The sequence below is a fragment of the Centruroides vittatus genome, unplaced genomic scaffold (genome assembly GCF_030686945.1).
Source record: "Centruroides vittatus isolate TY-2023 unplaced genomic scaffold, ASM3068694v2 contig_914, whole genome shotgun sequence".
NCBI classification, from domain to species: Eukaryota; Metazoa; Arthropoda; class Arachnida; order Scorpiones; family Buthidae; genus Centruroides; species Centruroides vittatus.
This window is the reverse complement of record NW_027122603.1, coordinates 897,696-914,587: the sequence shown is the minus strand read 5'-3', so window position 1 is coordinate 914,587 and position 16,892 is coordinate 897,696. Positions and strand designations below refer to the sequence as shown.

The 16,892-nt window shown below is 30.7% G+C and overlaps 1 protein-coding gene across 1 annotated transcript in view; it reads left to right on the top strand.

The window, feature by feature from the left end:
- ninaC (STKc_myosinIII_N_like and MYSc_Myo21 domain-containing protein ninaC) overlaps nt 1-16,892 on the top strand; it is a 63,012-nt gene that overhangs the window by 10,849 nt on the left and 35,271 nt on the right. The window contains exon 2 of the mRNA XM_067281315.1: nt 14,660-14,795. Within this exon, the coding sequence (XP_067137416.1) occupies nt 14,676-14,795 (120 nt within the window). The 5' untranslated portion in view covers nt 14,660-14,675. The remainder of the gene's footprint in view (nt 1-14,659; nt 14,796-16,892) is intronic.

Below are 16,892 nucleotides of genomic sequence, written 5' to 3'. Positions count from 1 at the left end.
CCACAGGTAAAAATTCACTGCACTGTGCCGGCACGTCACTGTTGTTTGTAAATGGCCATTCCCATCGTCATATTTAGTTGAATGCAGGTTTAGCACTGTAAATGATTTGTTATTGAAAAAAAGAAATTGTCTGGATATCACAAACCGTGGAGATTTTCTACTCAGTACTTGAACTGTTCTTTCCTTTTATTTTTCTTTTTCAAAGACGCCATGTTTTTTGTCACGGGGGATATTAGATTTTAAAGATGCTTTGGTAGAGCATGGCCAAAAAAGGTTGAGAAACACTGCTTTAAGGTGTCCAGCCATTGACAGCAGCGCGATTTTATAGACAAGACATAGTCTTGTCAATAATCGTTAATTGGATTTGTAAAAATAAACTAGAAAACAAAACATTTATGTTAAAAGAGTGCGCCGCAGCGTTTCCCGCAGCTTCTTAAATGACGCCCCCTATATTCTCTGTTTATATTTCAAAAAAGCCGGTCAAATAACGATTTTAATAACTAAAATTTATAAAATCTATATGATAATATTTATTCGTTTTCATCTACAATTCAAAAAGTACTGAATAACTTTTTTTTAAAAATCCACTTTGCATTATAGTAAATCCAAATTATTGATACAATAGGTTGTGTTCTGCTGCACCTGTAGTCCTTCTAAAACACTATTTAAAATTTCAAATAAAAATATTTTTAAAACATATTCTCATTTTGGTGTGACGTATTCATAATAGCTAAGTCTTTTTACATTCATGTTTAAAATGAATTGTTGCTTACATAATACCTAGGATGAATATATTGAAATGATTACGCTAGATTTATTTTAGGAACTTACGACAATTTATAAATCCACAAGAACTTAAAAATACTTATAACTTTTTGGAAAGATATTTCATGTTTTCGTTCATTTTTTTAATTTTTTTTCTTTTGAATTATTTGAATTTATTTGAATTTTTCAAAAATTTTATGAAATAGGTTTTACTGTATCGAGAATAAATCGATCTAAAACTGAATCCGAATAAAATGAAAACCTGCCAAAAAAAAAAAAAATCGTTTTCGGTTTTCATAGGTTTTATTGGATTTAAGATCAAATCATAAGTTATTACAAAACTGTTTTATGTCGCATTTTAAATTAACGTAAGTGTAAAATCAATTTCGTTAAATATTATATCAAAATATTTTGGATTATTATTTAATTACAGAGCATTCTCGCGTGAAGATAAGTAAATAAAAATTGATATTATTAAATTTTAGTGATTAAAGGTCGAGAGAGTGGAGTGATAGAAGAGTCATATCTTCATATCTATAAGAGTCATATTGTGTCATATCTCGAGAGGAGTCAGACTTAATGAAGATTTCACTCGTTATTAGCCTTTACAAGTTTCTTTTTTTAAAAATAAAACTTTTTACTATCTTCAAAATTAAGCTTTATAATAATTAATAATACAAAGTATAAAAATGTTTAAAAAATAAAATCTCACAACAGCTGGGAAAGTTACGCAACTCATTGCTGGATTTTATTTTCAGTACAAAACATCCAGCAATCATTGTTAATGTGTCATTTTTATTTAACAATTATTTGTGCAAGGTCAAAAATATTAATCAGTTAACTCTAATAATAATTTTAAATTAAAGATCCAATTAAGTAATGTTAATAATTAACTTTTTGAAATTCTGTTGTAAATGAAGTTTTATTGTCATATAAAACTGCGGTAATTTAAAATGGATTATATTCGCCTCTTTGTTGTTATGATATGTTATTTTTCTGATTTTGTTTTAAATATTTATAAATTAACTATTGAAAATTTTATATTAGATACTATATATAGAATATTTGTAAGAATTATCATATCAAAGATAAACTCACATAATAATATCTTTTATAAAAAGTTTTGATAAATCGATATAACTTTTAAAACGCTTATAATACATTACATTAAAAAAATTCAGCAAAGAGTTGAGTAACATTTCCAACAAAAACGTTGAAATTGTGTAGGCGCAATCTGTCATGAGATCTTATTTTAACTTTTTATATTATTAATTATTATAAAATGGCAAAAATAGCTTAAATTTGAAGGTAGAGAGAAGTTTTATAAAAAAAAAAGTAATAATAATAATTTGTAAATGCTAATAACGGGTAAAATCTTCGTTAAGTTCGACTCCTCTTGAGATATGACACAGGATTCCCCTCTATCTTCTCATCCCTTGACCTTTAACTACCAAAATTTAATAGCATCAATGCTCTTAATACAGAAATCTCCCTGCAAAATTTTAAAAAATGTCGACATTAGGAACAGGAATCATTAAGCTTCAAAGTGGATGAACAAAATCGTACCCTCTACACACACTAACATCCATACGTACAGAAACCCCCAACGTTTTTAAAATTTCTTGACGTTTCTAGAACCCGAATCCAAAAATGTAAAAATTGTAAGGGTCTTTTTGACCGTTCGTCGTACTTTCCATCTGTTATATGTAACAGCTGAGAAAAGTAAAATGCGATAATAAATTTATCGAAAGTTTAATTTATATATCTACGATAAAGATTAATACATAATAATTAGATCATAAATTTAAATTTTACTTTTCCCGCTGTTGTTATAACAGAAGGAAATTTTCGTATGGCGATCGGTCAAAAACTGATGCTAATATTTTTAGTTTTGAACTCAGAGAACCTTGAAACGTCGAAAACTGCAAAAAAAAAAATTGTTTTTTTTTTCCTGTATGTATGTGTGTGGGGTGGCATGATTTTGTTCATCCACTTTAAAGCTTAATAACTCCTGTGCCCTTTATAGAAAATTTCTGAAATTTTGCAGGGAGTTTGTGCATTACGGTATTGATTCTATTAAAGTTTGGTAGTTAAAGAAATTTTTTTTAAATGTGGTGAATTAGGAATGTTTTTCCCCTTTTTTTAACTTCCCTTTTAGGTCCTTTTGAGTGAAAACTTTGATGGATATTAGTGCTTTTTAAGTGTTCATGCTAAAAATATGTTTTTCCTTCTCCTATTTTAGCTCGAACACTTAAAAGGCAGTAATATACACTAAAGTTTTTATTCAGAAGGACTCAAAAGGGAAATTATACAAAGGAAGGGGAAAACATTGTGGCGAATTTATTTTTGAACTGTTGTAATCACTGTTTTTTGTACTATTGGATGTAATAATTTACGCTGGCTTTTTATGTGCTTATGTACTACAATCTAACTGTATTCAATCTTACGAGAAGTTTTTGTAACCTGCTGAAAGGGGCGGTAGTCCGAAATGCTGAATTGTATGAAGTCCATCATACCCTCCCCCCAAAAAATTTTTGTTATTATTATATCTATCTATCTATCTATATATTATATATTTGTGAATTGTCATTTATACTACATTATCTGCATAATTTTAGTCTTAATTACTTTATTTTAATCATTTTGCTAACAATGTATTTACTTTAATTAATCAGTTAGAATTTTTTTTTGTATTTTAAAACTCTGTTTATTTTATATCCTTTTTTTGCTCTGTCTGGTTGTATATAAAAAAAGAACTGTTAGCTAGCTATATACAGGACACCCTTTAGACCCACATCTCGACGAGAAGATGCTTATGTAAACGTGACACCGAAATTATTTATATATCAATTGTTTATCTATCAAGTAAAGGTGTAAAGGAATTTCACCTATTTTTCCAATTTTAGGGACCCTTTTCCAAAATTTTTGTAATATCTACTTAAAATAATTTAGAGAAACAAATTAGAACAAAAAATTCATAAATTAATCGTTATAAATCTCACAATATGCGAAGGAAAAGATGAGAGGATGCTCGTCGTTCCCCTTTTTTTCGACGGTGTTATATTCTATCCATGTCACATGGACAGTGGCGTAGCTAGGGGGTGCGGTAGGTGCGGTCCGCACCGAGCCTCTGGAAAGCGATAGGCCCATGGAGCCCCAAAATCACAAAGAACAAAGACCCGAAAAATTTTTTCGGGGGCCCACAAATCTGGTTCCGCACCGGGCCCGGGAACCGTAGCTACGCCACTGCACATGGACACACATCATTCTTCATTGACAAGAGAGGAGGAGGACCACTAGATGACCAATCATGCATTTTACAAATTACCTCACCTTCCTCCGGAACTAAAGCATGATTGGTCGAAAACAAAGAAAAATAGAAGGGATGAAATTAACGCAGAGTAAGATAGAATTGGGAGAGTGAGAAAGAATTGAAAGAGTGAGAGAGGCTTGAGACAGACTGGACTGGCTGGACAGAAAAGAGATAACCGACCTACTGAAGGACCGAGTAAAGGAACAAGAAGGCGAAAAGAAAGAGGAGAAGACAACTCTTTTCCTGGTATGTTGTGAGTCACCCAGTTCGGATATCCCCCGTTAGGTTCCCCCGTTTTATAGATAGGATTAGACTAATTTTCTAAATCAGATTTTGTAACGTTGTTCAGTACCTTGTTATTTTTTTATAATAAACTTCTTTTTCATTTGTATTTGACTTTGCATTCATCCTCCTGAGAGGCTCATTCCTGGACTTCGGAGTGGACTTCGGAGTACCCTCGCGCCTTAACTATTTGTTTGTCTAAATCGGAGGTATGTCCGACAAAATACACCTGGTGACAGAACCCTACCCTAAACTTGCGTAATCAAATTTTTGACGACCCCCGACCCCCACAGTAGGCTCACAAAAAGTAGACGATTGTCGTCGTCTACTTTTTGTGAGGTGCTTCTTCTTGATATAACAAAAGTCCTTAAATTATTTCCAGTTACAGTCAAACCTGTTTTTATGCGGGGGATAGGGACCGCATTAAAAAAAACGCATTAAAAAAATCGCACAAATAAAAATCGCACATAAAAAGAGCGCATAAAAACAGGTTTGACTGTATTTGTTTTTAAAATATAAAAACGTATAAAATTGAAATACCAAATTTTATCATTTTAGAACTACAGTAATTATTTCATTTTGATTTTTGTTTTTCGTCTTTGTTTACTTAGCAGAATACGGCTGACAATCAATATTATTGACACATCAGATTGAAGTAAATCGTTTAGACTTTAGAGTCATTACTCTAAAGTCTAAACTTTAAACCGATTTATATTATATATAAAACTAATCGCATATTGTTTGGAAAAATGGGGAGAAAATTTAAATTTTAACAAACTGAATAATTAAAGTTAAAAGAAAGCAAATTCATTGACTATTTTCGTTTTAAATAATATACAGTATAGATGTATTATATCGAAAATAACAGTGCTTGTCTTCAACTGTGTTTATTCAACGAAAATGTATGATTCGAGGCAGAATAATAATAAAACGCAGGATTATTTCAATGACAAAATAATCATTTTATATTTGAAATGGCTGTTAATATGAACATCTAACATAATGGTTTTTTTTTTTTGTTAAATTATGGCAACGCAACACTTGGGCGGTCTGCCTAAGGGGGGTGCCTTCCGGGAGGTCTTTTTAAGGGTAACTGGCCTCTATTCAGGCGTTACAGACGTGGAGAAAATCCGGAAAACTCCACGTGGCCAGCCCGACTCTGGCGATGCGCGAACCCACGACCGAACTCTCAGTGTTCAGGGAAGGGAACCGCTTGGTCACCCGTGGGCCATAATGGTATTTAAAATAGATATTCTTGTTTAATTAGACTTATCAAAATAATTGCTATGGTTTTTTTTTATATAGCTCGTGAGCTTCTCAAGTTTTAGTTTTCATTAATTTCGCTTTTTACTTATGGAAATTATTGATATGTTGATATTAGAATACTAATTTTTAAAAAAAATTATATTACAGGCGTCGCCACCTGGTGATTATTTCATCTCCCCAAAAACAAATGTATCACGTATGAAACGTTTTACCAAGTGTTAAGTAAAGATCCGATTTGCATAGTTTTATAATACGCAAAAACTTTTCAAATTCTTTTAAATTGCCTCTGTCTGTTAAAAAAAAGGCCTACTTATGCGATATTGTGAATTATACGAACGTTTGTTCCGCGTAGTTCTTGCTGGGACACGAAGATGTAAAACTTTATCAGGAGTCACGGTAGTGACTTTCTGACAAGTAAAAACATCACTGACTGATATATACAGGGATTAGTTGCCGATTTTCGGGGGTCGATTTTTTCGTTCCCCAAACACCTGAAGTAATTCCGAATATCTCATTCGAAAGAAAATTCTTTTCTTATGTTTACTCTCCACTTTGCGCGATTTTGAGACGATTTAATCGCCTTTGTCACTGCTCATGCGCAGGAAAATAACTTTCCGGTTTGAATAGCTTTCAAGTAATTTTGCAACAGAGTACTAGCAGAACGTATATTTTCGCGTGGCGATTCTGTCTCAGCCGATCAGCATACAGCATTCATAATTCCGAGTGTACAGTACGTCATATAGTTATTATCAAATAAAAGTACTTATACGAAGTGACACTTCATAAAACGTATAAATTAGAAAGCGTCTTATAAACGTGCTCATACTACCAATTTCGTACTCATTTTTATCGAAGTGCCTGATACAGACCCAAGTGTACTGATTGAATTTCTTTCGAGTTTTTATCTTTACTTCGCATTTTTTTTCTTATTGGGTCATTCGGAAATTTGTCAATTTCAAACCTGGACATTTTTTATTATTGACAGGCACACAACAATTAAACATTTCGATAATATCGAAATAATAAAAAAAAATTTTAAACAACGTAAACACAATATGACAGACGAAATAGGAAGCTACGTATTCATAATCCGATACTATCGCCACGTATTGGTTTTTGTAAAGTGCACGCGCTATTGTACGTCATCCTCTTGTCTTGACGTAATAATACAATTATTAAACAAAAACAATCGATATCCAAACAGAAACATCTGAGATGTAAAATAATTTCGCAAAGTAAAAACTTTTTTTTGTTGTTGTTGTTAAATTATGGCAACGCTCCCGGAAGGCACCCCCTTAGGCAGGCAATTTAGACGACGGTCAACATTTTTTTATGAGTTTTCTTTTGGTAAAGATTAGCTTGGCGCTTCGAGCGGTTTATTTTGCGAAATTTTTTTACATCTCAGACGTTTTTGTTTGGATTAAATTATACCTAAATCAAATTCATAAATTAATTATTCGATTATTCGAATCATTATAAAGCAATAAAGAGATAATGATAAGCACCGATAAGTGGAAATTAGTTTCATAGGTTATATTAGATAAACATTAATTTCAAGAATAAAATATTTCTAACAAAAACAATTTTTCAAAAATTATAAGTATTGCTCACTGTAAATCTTGAAAGTTTTTGCTAAAAATTAATAAATACATCTCATTTATAGTGTATTTGTTTTTATTTTCCCTGCTGTTATATATAACAGAAGGAAAGTATGGCGATCGGTCAAAAATGACCTCTCCCCTCAGATTTTTACATTTTTTGGACTCGGGACTCTGAAACGTCGAGAAATGCAAAAAAAATTCGGGGGTAATTTCTGTATGTGTGGATGTTAGTGTGTGTATGGAGGGGCACAATTTTGTTCATCCTGTTTGAAACTTTAATAACACCCGTGCTTTCTTCGAAAATTTCTGAAACATTGCAGGAAAGTTTGTATATTAGGGAGATTGATGCTATTAAATTTTGGTGAATAAAGGTCGAGAGAGAAGAGAGATAAAAGGGGTTGCGTGTATCTCCAGTAGGACAGACTTAATGACAATTTTACTCATTAGCATTTACAATTTCTCATAAAACCCATTCCTACCTTCAAAATTAAGCTTTCTGCCATTTTATAATGGTTAAAAATATAAAAAGTTCTTAAAACAAAATATTATAACATTGCACCATCAAATGTTGCCGGGAAGTTAAGCAACTCATTGCTGGATTTTTATGGTAGGGTAGATGTACCAGTTTTGGCCAGTGTAGTACCAGTTCTGGCCAGAAAACAAATTTAACTTAAAAATATAATCACAAATGAAACAAACTTTTATTGTTAACTATGTGAACAGTTAACAATAAAAGTTTGTTTCATTGGACAGATTTGAATATATAGATTATTATATTTTTAAGTTAAATTTGTTTTCTGGCCAGAACTGGTACGCTGGCCTAAGCAACTCATTGCTGGATTTTTATGGTAGTTGGAGCTGTTTTTATATGTTTATCATCATTAGTCCCTGCCATGAAGACTGACGATGATAGGTTTATTTTTATTTATACTCTTTAAAAGCTTGATTTTAGTCAATCTAAATCATGTAATGATGTAACCTATAAATCCTACAAACGCTATTGTTTTATATTCATCTTTTCTTAATGCCTACCAGTGGATAATTGAAAAAAACCACTGAACAGTGATCATAGGTTTGTGCCTTATTAAAACTGTAGGCTTGCAGCATGCAAATTTCCAGTTTATTCACATGTCTAACACCCAAGAGACCAGTTTCCCATAGAAAGTCCTCCTCCAGAGACAGGGCCGGATTATCGAATAGGTAAAGTAGACAAATGTCTAGGGCCCCTAATTCGGAGGGGCCCAGCTTCAGTGCAGAAGATTCAGATTTCTCTGTTTCAAAAGGAGTGAAAAATTATTTAAGAAATTAGATAGGACAGAAAAGGCTGCATTTAACAATTCCTACTAAGGTCCGCTCGACTAGCCATTATCTAAACAAAAAAAAAAAAGGTCAACAGCCATTCGTGCGTCAGAAGTAATGTGCGCCACGAGATCTCTTGCACCATCTAGGAATATTCCTATGGCCGCCTCTCGTGGTAGTACTGATGTATGGTTATGATTTATTTTCTAAACTTATACGTCGCAACATTGCATATTCGATGTAGCGTTCAAGTTGCTCGAGTGCGAAAATATTACAATTCAATAGTGTTTTATAAAAGAGTTAAAAAGGGTGACACTACGGTGTGACTTGGGGTGACACCACGATATCCGCACCGAGTGTCACCATGCTAGCTACGCTAATGTCACATTATATAAGATTTGTTTAGAAGCAACTTATTTAAATGGGGCCCCAATTTAAATTTTGTCTAGGGCCCGCTAGAGGCTTAATCCGGCGCTGTCCAGAGACGCATCCTCCTTGGCAGATTGCCCACATGTTACATTGCAATATCCCATCAAAACAAACCTTTTCTTAATTAACTCTGTATTAGAAGTTGCAGAAAGTTTTATTTCACCAAAGGCTATCTTTATCAAATAACATGCTACAGATTCATTTACTATCAGACTATGCAATATTTATTTAAAATCAACACATCAATGTTTCTATAAAGAAACATAATTAGTTAAAAAAATTGGAAGTAAACTACTAAAAATGATTCATCATTAAACAAATTTTTAATCTTTATTTATTTAGGTCTGCCTGTTTATTTCCAATTTAACTAATTATATTTCTATATGTATTCAAAACATGTTTTTAGATCTATTATGTTGTAAATGGAATGATGTCCCCCAAATATTGGTAATACCAGATAGATTTTATTTATGTAGATCTAATTTTTTAAGTGATCGATAGAATTTTTTTCAGGCTTAAAAAGGTTGAGAAATGGTGTACTGGATTGTGTTACTCTATATATTTGTACTGTATTTATATTGTAAAAAATTGATAAACTATGTTATGAAAAAAAGAACTTATTTTTAAACTCCACTCTTTTAAAAATTTTGTGTACCATGCATTGTCCTGTTATAGACATTTGTCCAATACTATAAATAATGGTCTGACTAATTAGGTAAGAACTAAGAACTTATATATAGCCTATTATTGCTTCTACATATGTTAAAATAATAGTATCATACACCAAATAATAATTTCAAAACAAAATTTAAACTTTGTTTTTAAATACTAATCTAATTTTTAAATAAAATTTTTAATCATTTACAATTTATATATTTTCAAATAAAATAAAAATTTATATAATGATTATTTTTATAATCTTATCATTATCATAATCTAATAACAATTAATTTAGATATTGATTTATAATCAGATATTGATTTCTATATACAGTGTATATATATATATATATATATATACATTTTGTATTGTTATATACAATTATATATTACCTTGGTTATGATATTCACAGTGGATATGTTTTATGGTAGGCAGTTTTAATTTTCATTAATGAGATATTGTATTTAAAGTTTAAAATTAATTGAACTATAGATTTATAGCATAATAATATTAATTGCATTTATTTTAATTTTAAATTATTTTGTAGATTATAATCAAATTTGAGGTTTTAAAAATGAATTGTCATCTTATTTTTAAAATTTATTTAATTATGATGGATTTCTTTAAGAAATAAAGTTGATTTATATAAATCTTAAATTTAATATTCTAAATTCTACAGTTTTGTGTGGATAAATTTATATCGATCCGGAGCTGTCAACTGTTTGTCTTTTAGGTGAATAGTTAGCTTTTTCAAGCATGCTGTCCAAATGTTTATTGTGTTTGGCATTTGTCCACTTTTTTGTTGATGTTTCCAATTATCAGCCCTTAAAAGCATTGTTTTGTTTTATATTTTGTTTTAATAATAATTTTTTTCAAATTTTGTGAGGAAGTTGGACAGTTTTCTTTCCAAAAATATAGAAGCTTTTTTTATGTACTGTACAGTACATTGGATTATATTGTATTTGTTTCCAAATGTTTTAAAAACTTTGAAACCTGTGTGAAGTTTCTGATATGTCCCAGATCCCACTAAATTCATCAAGATTGCATTTTTAATAATAATTATGAAAAACATATTTTAAGAAACATGACAAAAGAAGAATGCACTATAATCAACAAATGTAAACAATAAACAATGTAAGTTCCAGATCAACTATCTTTAACAGTGATGATGACCTCTCCCATGGTACCTAATTCTTGGGTTTAACGTGATAACAAATACGATACCAATCGGAGAGTGCAGAAGGAGACCTGAAACCAATCAGATGGATGATAGAGTGACTAGAAGTTAATTAAAGCTTATACTCAACAATGCAGTGCTGGTTATTTGGTGTGTCAAGAACCTGCAGCTTTTTTGTCATGCTCTCTACATTTCTTTCTTTTCTTGATCAATGCCTATATGAAGTTATTGGGCTTTACAGCCAAAATTGCCTTTATGTTGATCACTCTACTGGCATTGACACCTTGAATTAAGGAGGACTGAACTATAGCTATAAATATATATGCATATAATCAAAGATTACATGTGTGAGATTCTGAATTTTACATAGATAAAATATTCTAGAAAATTAATAGAAAATCTTTTAAAATTATGCATTATAATAATTCTTAATTTTTATCAAAGCTACAAATCAAAGAGAACAAAGAACAAATGTTTCCTGTGTTGTTCTTGAGAGAGACCTTTATCTCCTATGACTAAAGGGCTGACTAAACCAAAAAGACTCATCATGACACCCAGACAAATGATCTTAGTTCTTAATCTCTATTGGAGGAGAAAAATAGTATAAATAGAGGATATGCGCCAAACTCCGGGCACTGCACAGCACAGCTGATAGCCTATCGTCCAGTATCCTCTTATTCTGAATTTATACTTCTTCAGATTGAACTTCCACCGAAAGAAATTGATTCACATAAATCCAGTTACAGAGATCACAGAGTCTAGTTACAGTCACATTAGTCCATTACAGAGTTAATATAATATCATTTATAAACTCTCTCTCTTATCTCCCATATTAGGGATTATTATATTGTTAATGCTCTCTAAGTTAGATGGAATATTTAGTTATTTTATTTCTAATTTCTTTTACTTTTTGTTATTCCTTTGTTAACTAAATGTTGTTGGTTTCGTTTATGATAAGACATCCTATCTCTAACTCAAGTCTCCCCACTCCTCAGTTAATTAGCCTCCTTTTTAATGATAGAAATTTATAAATCGTGAGTTAAACCACGATTAGAAATAATAGTTTAACTGGTGTCAGGCCCTGACTGAGACGAAGATCTTACGATTTTCTTGTCTCCAATATTAAATTAAGCCATCCTTCGATGTAGTGGTTAATCAAACGATTAGTTAGCCGATTAAGAGATACAACAAGTACAATCCAAACTCCGTATTCCTGGCTGCCCTCATACATGGAAAAACTTCTATAAGCAGGGATCTACTTCATAAATAAATGGATTAAACCAAGACTTGTCTCAATAAATATTCTTGCTGATTCAAAATTGTTATTCAGAAGGTAAGAAATTATATAACTGTCAGTTAATTTTTAAAATTTGTTTGTAAATATAAATTATATATGTATATATAAATTAAATAGGTAAATATACAGTCTTTAGTTAATGATTCAGTTGAGAGCAAGATCATGTTATGTATATATACCAGAAATTCTGCTTATAGGTATGGTTTAAATGTCTGATAAATAATTTGAAATATTATGTAACTGAAAAATAATTTTCTGTAACATTACATAATTTAGTCATCTACACTTGATTTAAAACAGGGGTTCTCAAAGTGGGCGATACCGCCCCCCTGTGGGCAGTGAGTAAATCTAGGGGGGTGCTGATGGCAGGGTACTGAACAGTGACCAAAGGTAAAAGTTGGGGTATCTGATGGGTTAGGGGGCGTTGGGTATAACTTTATGGAACAAAGGGGGCAGTAGATCGAAAAAGTTTGAGAACCAATGATTTAAAATTTATTTTGTATACTAGTACTTTTTATATATTAACAGGACTTATTATACTGGAAAATATGGATGCAGATATTTAGTCTTACAGATCAAAAATAATGATCTTTATTTAGTTCACTTGGTGAACTAAATAAAGATCATTATTTTTGATCTTTATTTATTTAGTTCACTTGGTGAACTAAATAAAGAATATTATTTTTGATCTGTAAGTAGTGTTGCCACCTTTACAACATCGCTGACCCAGATGGCAGGTCAGGGTTGTTCGAACAGAAGTTCCTGATGCATGCACAATGTCATTTTACAATGCAAAGAATAACATGCATGCTGGTTCTAAATCAGTTACAGTTAGGGACTAGGGACTTCTGTAGGAGTAACGTGTGTAACCTAAATTAAGTAAGAAAGAGCAGCTAATTTAGCATCATAGAATAAGCAAAAAAAACAAAAGGTCAACAGGATTTCTACGAAATTCCTGGACAAAATTAATAGTTCACCTGGACAGTGAGTCAATTCCTGGACTGTCCAGGTGAAAACTGGACGGGTGGTAACACTATCTGTAAGACTAAATATCTGCATTCATATTTTTCAGTATAATAAGTCCTGTTAATATATAAAAAAGTACTAGTATACAAAATAAATTTTAAATTAAGATAGAAAGGACACAAAGGCATAATAATTAATCTACACTTGATGTTTGGCTGATGTCTGAAATGCATTTCCAAGATTAATGAAGCATGTATTTTTTTAACTTGATCTCTGACTCCATTTCATCACTTAACCTACAAGATGTGATAAATCTGTGTAATCAGCCGAATTTGGACTACTTGTCTCAGTGTCTGCCACTTCCACATATCTGACCTCACCATCTTCCATTCTGATTGGGACAAAATTTTCTCCCTTTTGTTAGCCCCTGGTGTCAGCCCCTTACAAGTTTACTTGAAGGCCATAACTACAGATATTTTGAAAAATGATAGACGCTCACCATTAACTTTTTTACATGAAAATCCATATTGTAAAAATTCTGTAAAATTTTGTTCTTTTAGGAAGGTGTTAAGGAACCATCTTTCATTAAATAAGAGATGGTGCCTAATGCCTCCCTCTAGTGACAAATTATTTAGAAATAAATTAAATATAATCATCATGGAAGAGTAGTCCAATGGAATCTGGTGGTTGTTTGGCTTTATGTGAATGTATTTGATTGTTGATTTGTTCTTTGCTGCTATCACTAATAGTATTCTAAATGATTGCCATTTTATTACTGGGCTGAAGCTTTCCTTGTCATTGATTGCTAGATTTTGTCCACATCTGACTGTCATCAGTCCATATTTGTTTATGCTTTTGTTCTCATTCCTTTTCCATTTTTCTCTGTGTGGTGGGCTTTTGTTTACTTTGCTCTGTTGTCTCTCTCTTTTAAACCAACATTAAATTAGCCTGATGAATTACAAGTCAGTGAAGAAATGATGGGTAATATATATAAATATTAAGGAGTTGGAGTCAGAGCTGGCAAAAAATGCTGATTCCCCTGTAATATATATTGCAAAATTTCTGTTTATTTCAAATTAGTTATAACAAATAATGACTAAACTATGACCGACAAAGCAAGTAAAAAAATTCATTAATAAAGCAAATTTGTTTATTAGAAAGAGAGTAAATACATCTACTATAAATTATATTATATAAATTCTGAATTATGATATATTCAAGATATTTAAGTTTTTGACTACTACAGTGGCAGAACAACCATAGATGTAGACTATACAACTGCATAGGTGCCTAAGTCAACTGGGAGCCCATTTCATTAAGAGGGAACAAAGTATACAATCATACATTAAAGTTTATAATATTGGAAATGGGTAATAGTATTCAGAAGGATCTTGGAGAGGACAGAAGTTTACTTGAAGCCCTTTATTGCCACATTTGCATGGCAGCCAAAAATTTGAAGCTGTACCTACTCCTAGACTATCAGTATTTAAGTTATGATATTGTTTTAGTCTGAATTTTAATTTTTAAAATTATTTTAAAGAATTTAACGAGATATTTATCAATAATATATCATCCACATAAATTATGTATTTGTTTATAAATAGGAGTGAATTAAAGATAATGAATGACAGATCTTGCAGAAGAAAAGACTGGAGAAAGCGGGGACCAAGATCTAAGAGTTTAGATAGTAATTTTCATAAACGAGGATTTGATGCTACATTAGATTTTCCTTTTATACAGGTAATTTTAATTATCATTTTAAGTTGTAATAATTTTTATTTATAACTTTGTATAACAATCCTTTTAATTTAAATCTATATTGAACATTTACTAATCAGATTAAACCAATGAGAATTAAAACAATTTTATGCACTTTATCATATAGATATATATTAAAATGTACCGTACTAAGAAAATAAAATCTTAGTGTCATCTGGGAGAATGTATTCATTTCAATGAAATGCAATCTGCAATGAAATGCTTTGACCATTTCATTGCAGATAATACATCCTCCCAGATGAGGGTCTCCAGATTTTATGAGAAATTACGTGTTTATCATCCAAAGTTTATTTGCTCCCCAATGTCTTTGAACATCTTATTACACAATGTACTGTTTCACATTTATGTTTAAGATATAAATTGCACCAATTATCTCAAAACATCATAAATGATATTTCTAGAAATACACTCCCAATAACGTTGACTAGCAACAATAGGAAGTTAGAAATTGGAAGTGTAAGTTCCTTAGCTGCACCATCTGTTGAGAAGTTTATTGTTGAATACAGTCTATACACTGCATCACTGTAGCAACCATTGAAAACATGATATTTAGTGATAGGCAATTTATACACTCAAACCTGTTTTTGTGCGATTTGTTTTGTGTGATTTTTTGTGTGTAGTATATGAATTTTAATCAAATTGGTATACTGCACAAAAATAATTGCACAAAACACATTGCATGTATAAAAAAATCGCACAAAAAAGACCGCACAAAAACAGGTTTGAGTGTATATCATCTCAAACTACAATGTTATTTTTCTGTTAGAATTTGTGTTAGAATTTTTTAACAAAATATTAATTCAAAATTTGTATAGAATAGCTATCTGACATGATTTGTGACAGTAATTTTTTTATTAGTTGTATGTATTAAAAAAAAGAATGCTTGTTTAAATAGTGTTCATTTCATAAGTCAACTATTCAATGATCCCAACAATCCAGACTGGATGCCATTATTACTTCCTCACAAATCTGAAGAAAATATAAAAGATAAAATAGAACATTACAATTACTATAAAAGATGAAAGCCAGATAATTCATTCAAAATTGCTGAAAAAACAAAAGATAGCTGAACATTCCACAGAGGAAATAAGTACTGAAGAACCACTTGCAAAATAATGCAGCTGAAACTTATTCTACATTAATATCATGTTAGAAGAAAATATAAAATTGTGAGTCTAGAAAAAAATGTTAGAACAGAGTATTATAGCTAATATTTATTAAGGTCAATCTCTTTTATCACTTTATAGTGGATTTCCAAATAAGGAACTGTTTACCAAACTGTTAGTGTTTATTAATACAACTGGTATAATTACAGGTAAATTTCAACTGAGAAAGGTCAGTTTATGCTGAACTTGATGAAACTTAAATCTTGGCCAAAAGGGTACTTACATTAAAATATATATAAATAAAATTTACAGTAACTGAAAATTGTTTTTAGATGTCACTGGTGTTTGTCACAGTGGAACACACAGACAATTTTGTAGCTTTAATAAATTATCTATATATATATATATATTTTAAACAGGGATTTTTAATAAAGATTTAACTTTCTGCTTTGGAGTCAGTGAACCTATATTGTAAGGATCTTCCAGGATTGATTTAATTGTTTGTTTATTGTATTAAAGAATACAATTAAATGGCCACAGAGAATACATTTTTAAAAAATTTGCCAGATATTTTCAAAAGCCCAATATTTGAAAATATTAGATACATCATTGACTAATTAAACCCTTCCAAACTTTTATATGCTATAAAAGATTGTTTTATATTGGTTAGTGATTTTCAATCAGTGTGCCATGAAAGTTTTTGAAGGTTATTAAATAAATTACTTTCAAAAGAAGCTCAAAGAACAATAAGTGTACTGTACATGTCAAAATTAAAACCTTTTTAAATTGATTATATGAGTTTGTCATTGTTATAACATATACATAATGTAGTAAAAAATATATATTCATAAGAAAAATTGTATGTGCATAACACTGGGTTATTTCATTTAAAATGAAATTTTCTTTAAGTCAAAAATGTATCTATAATTGTCTATATTAGTTCAAATTATTT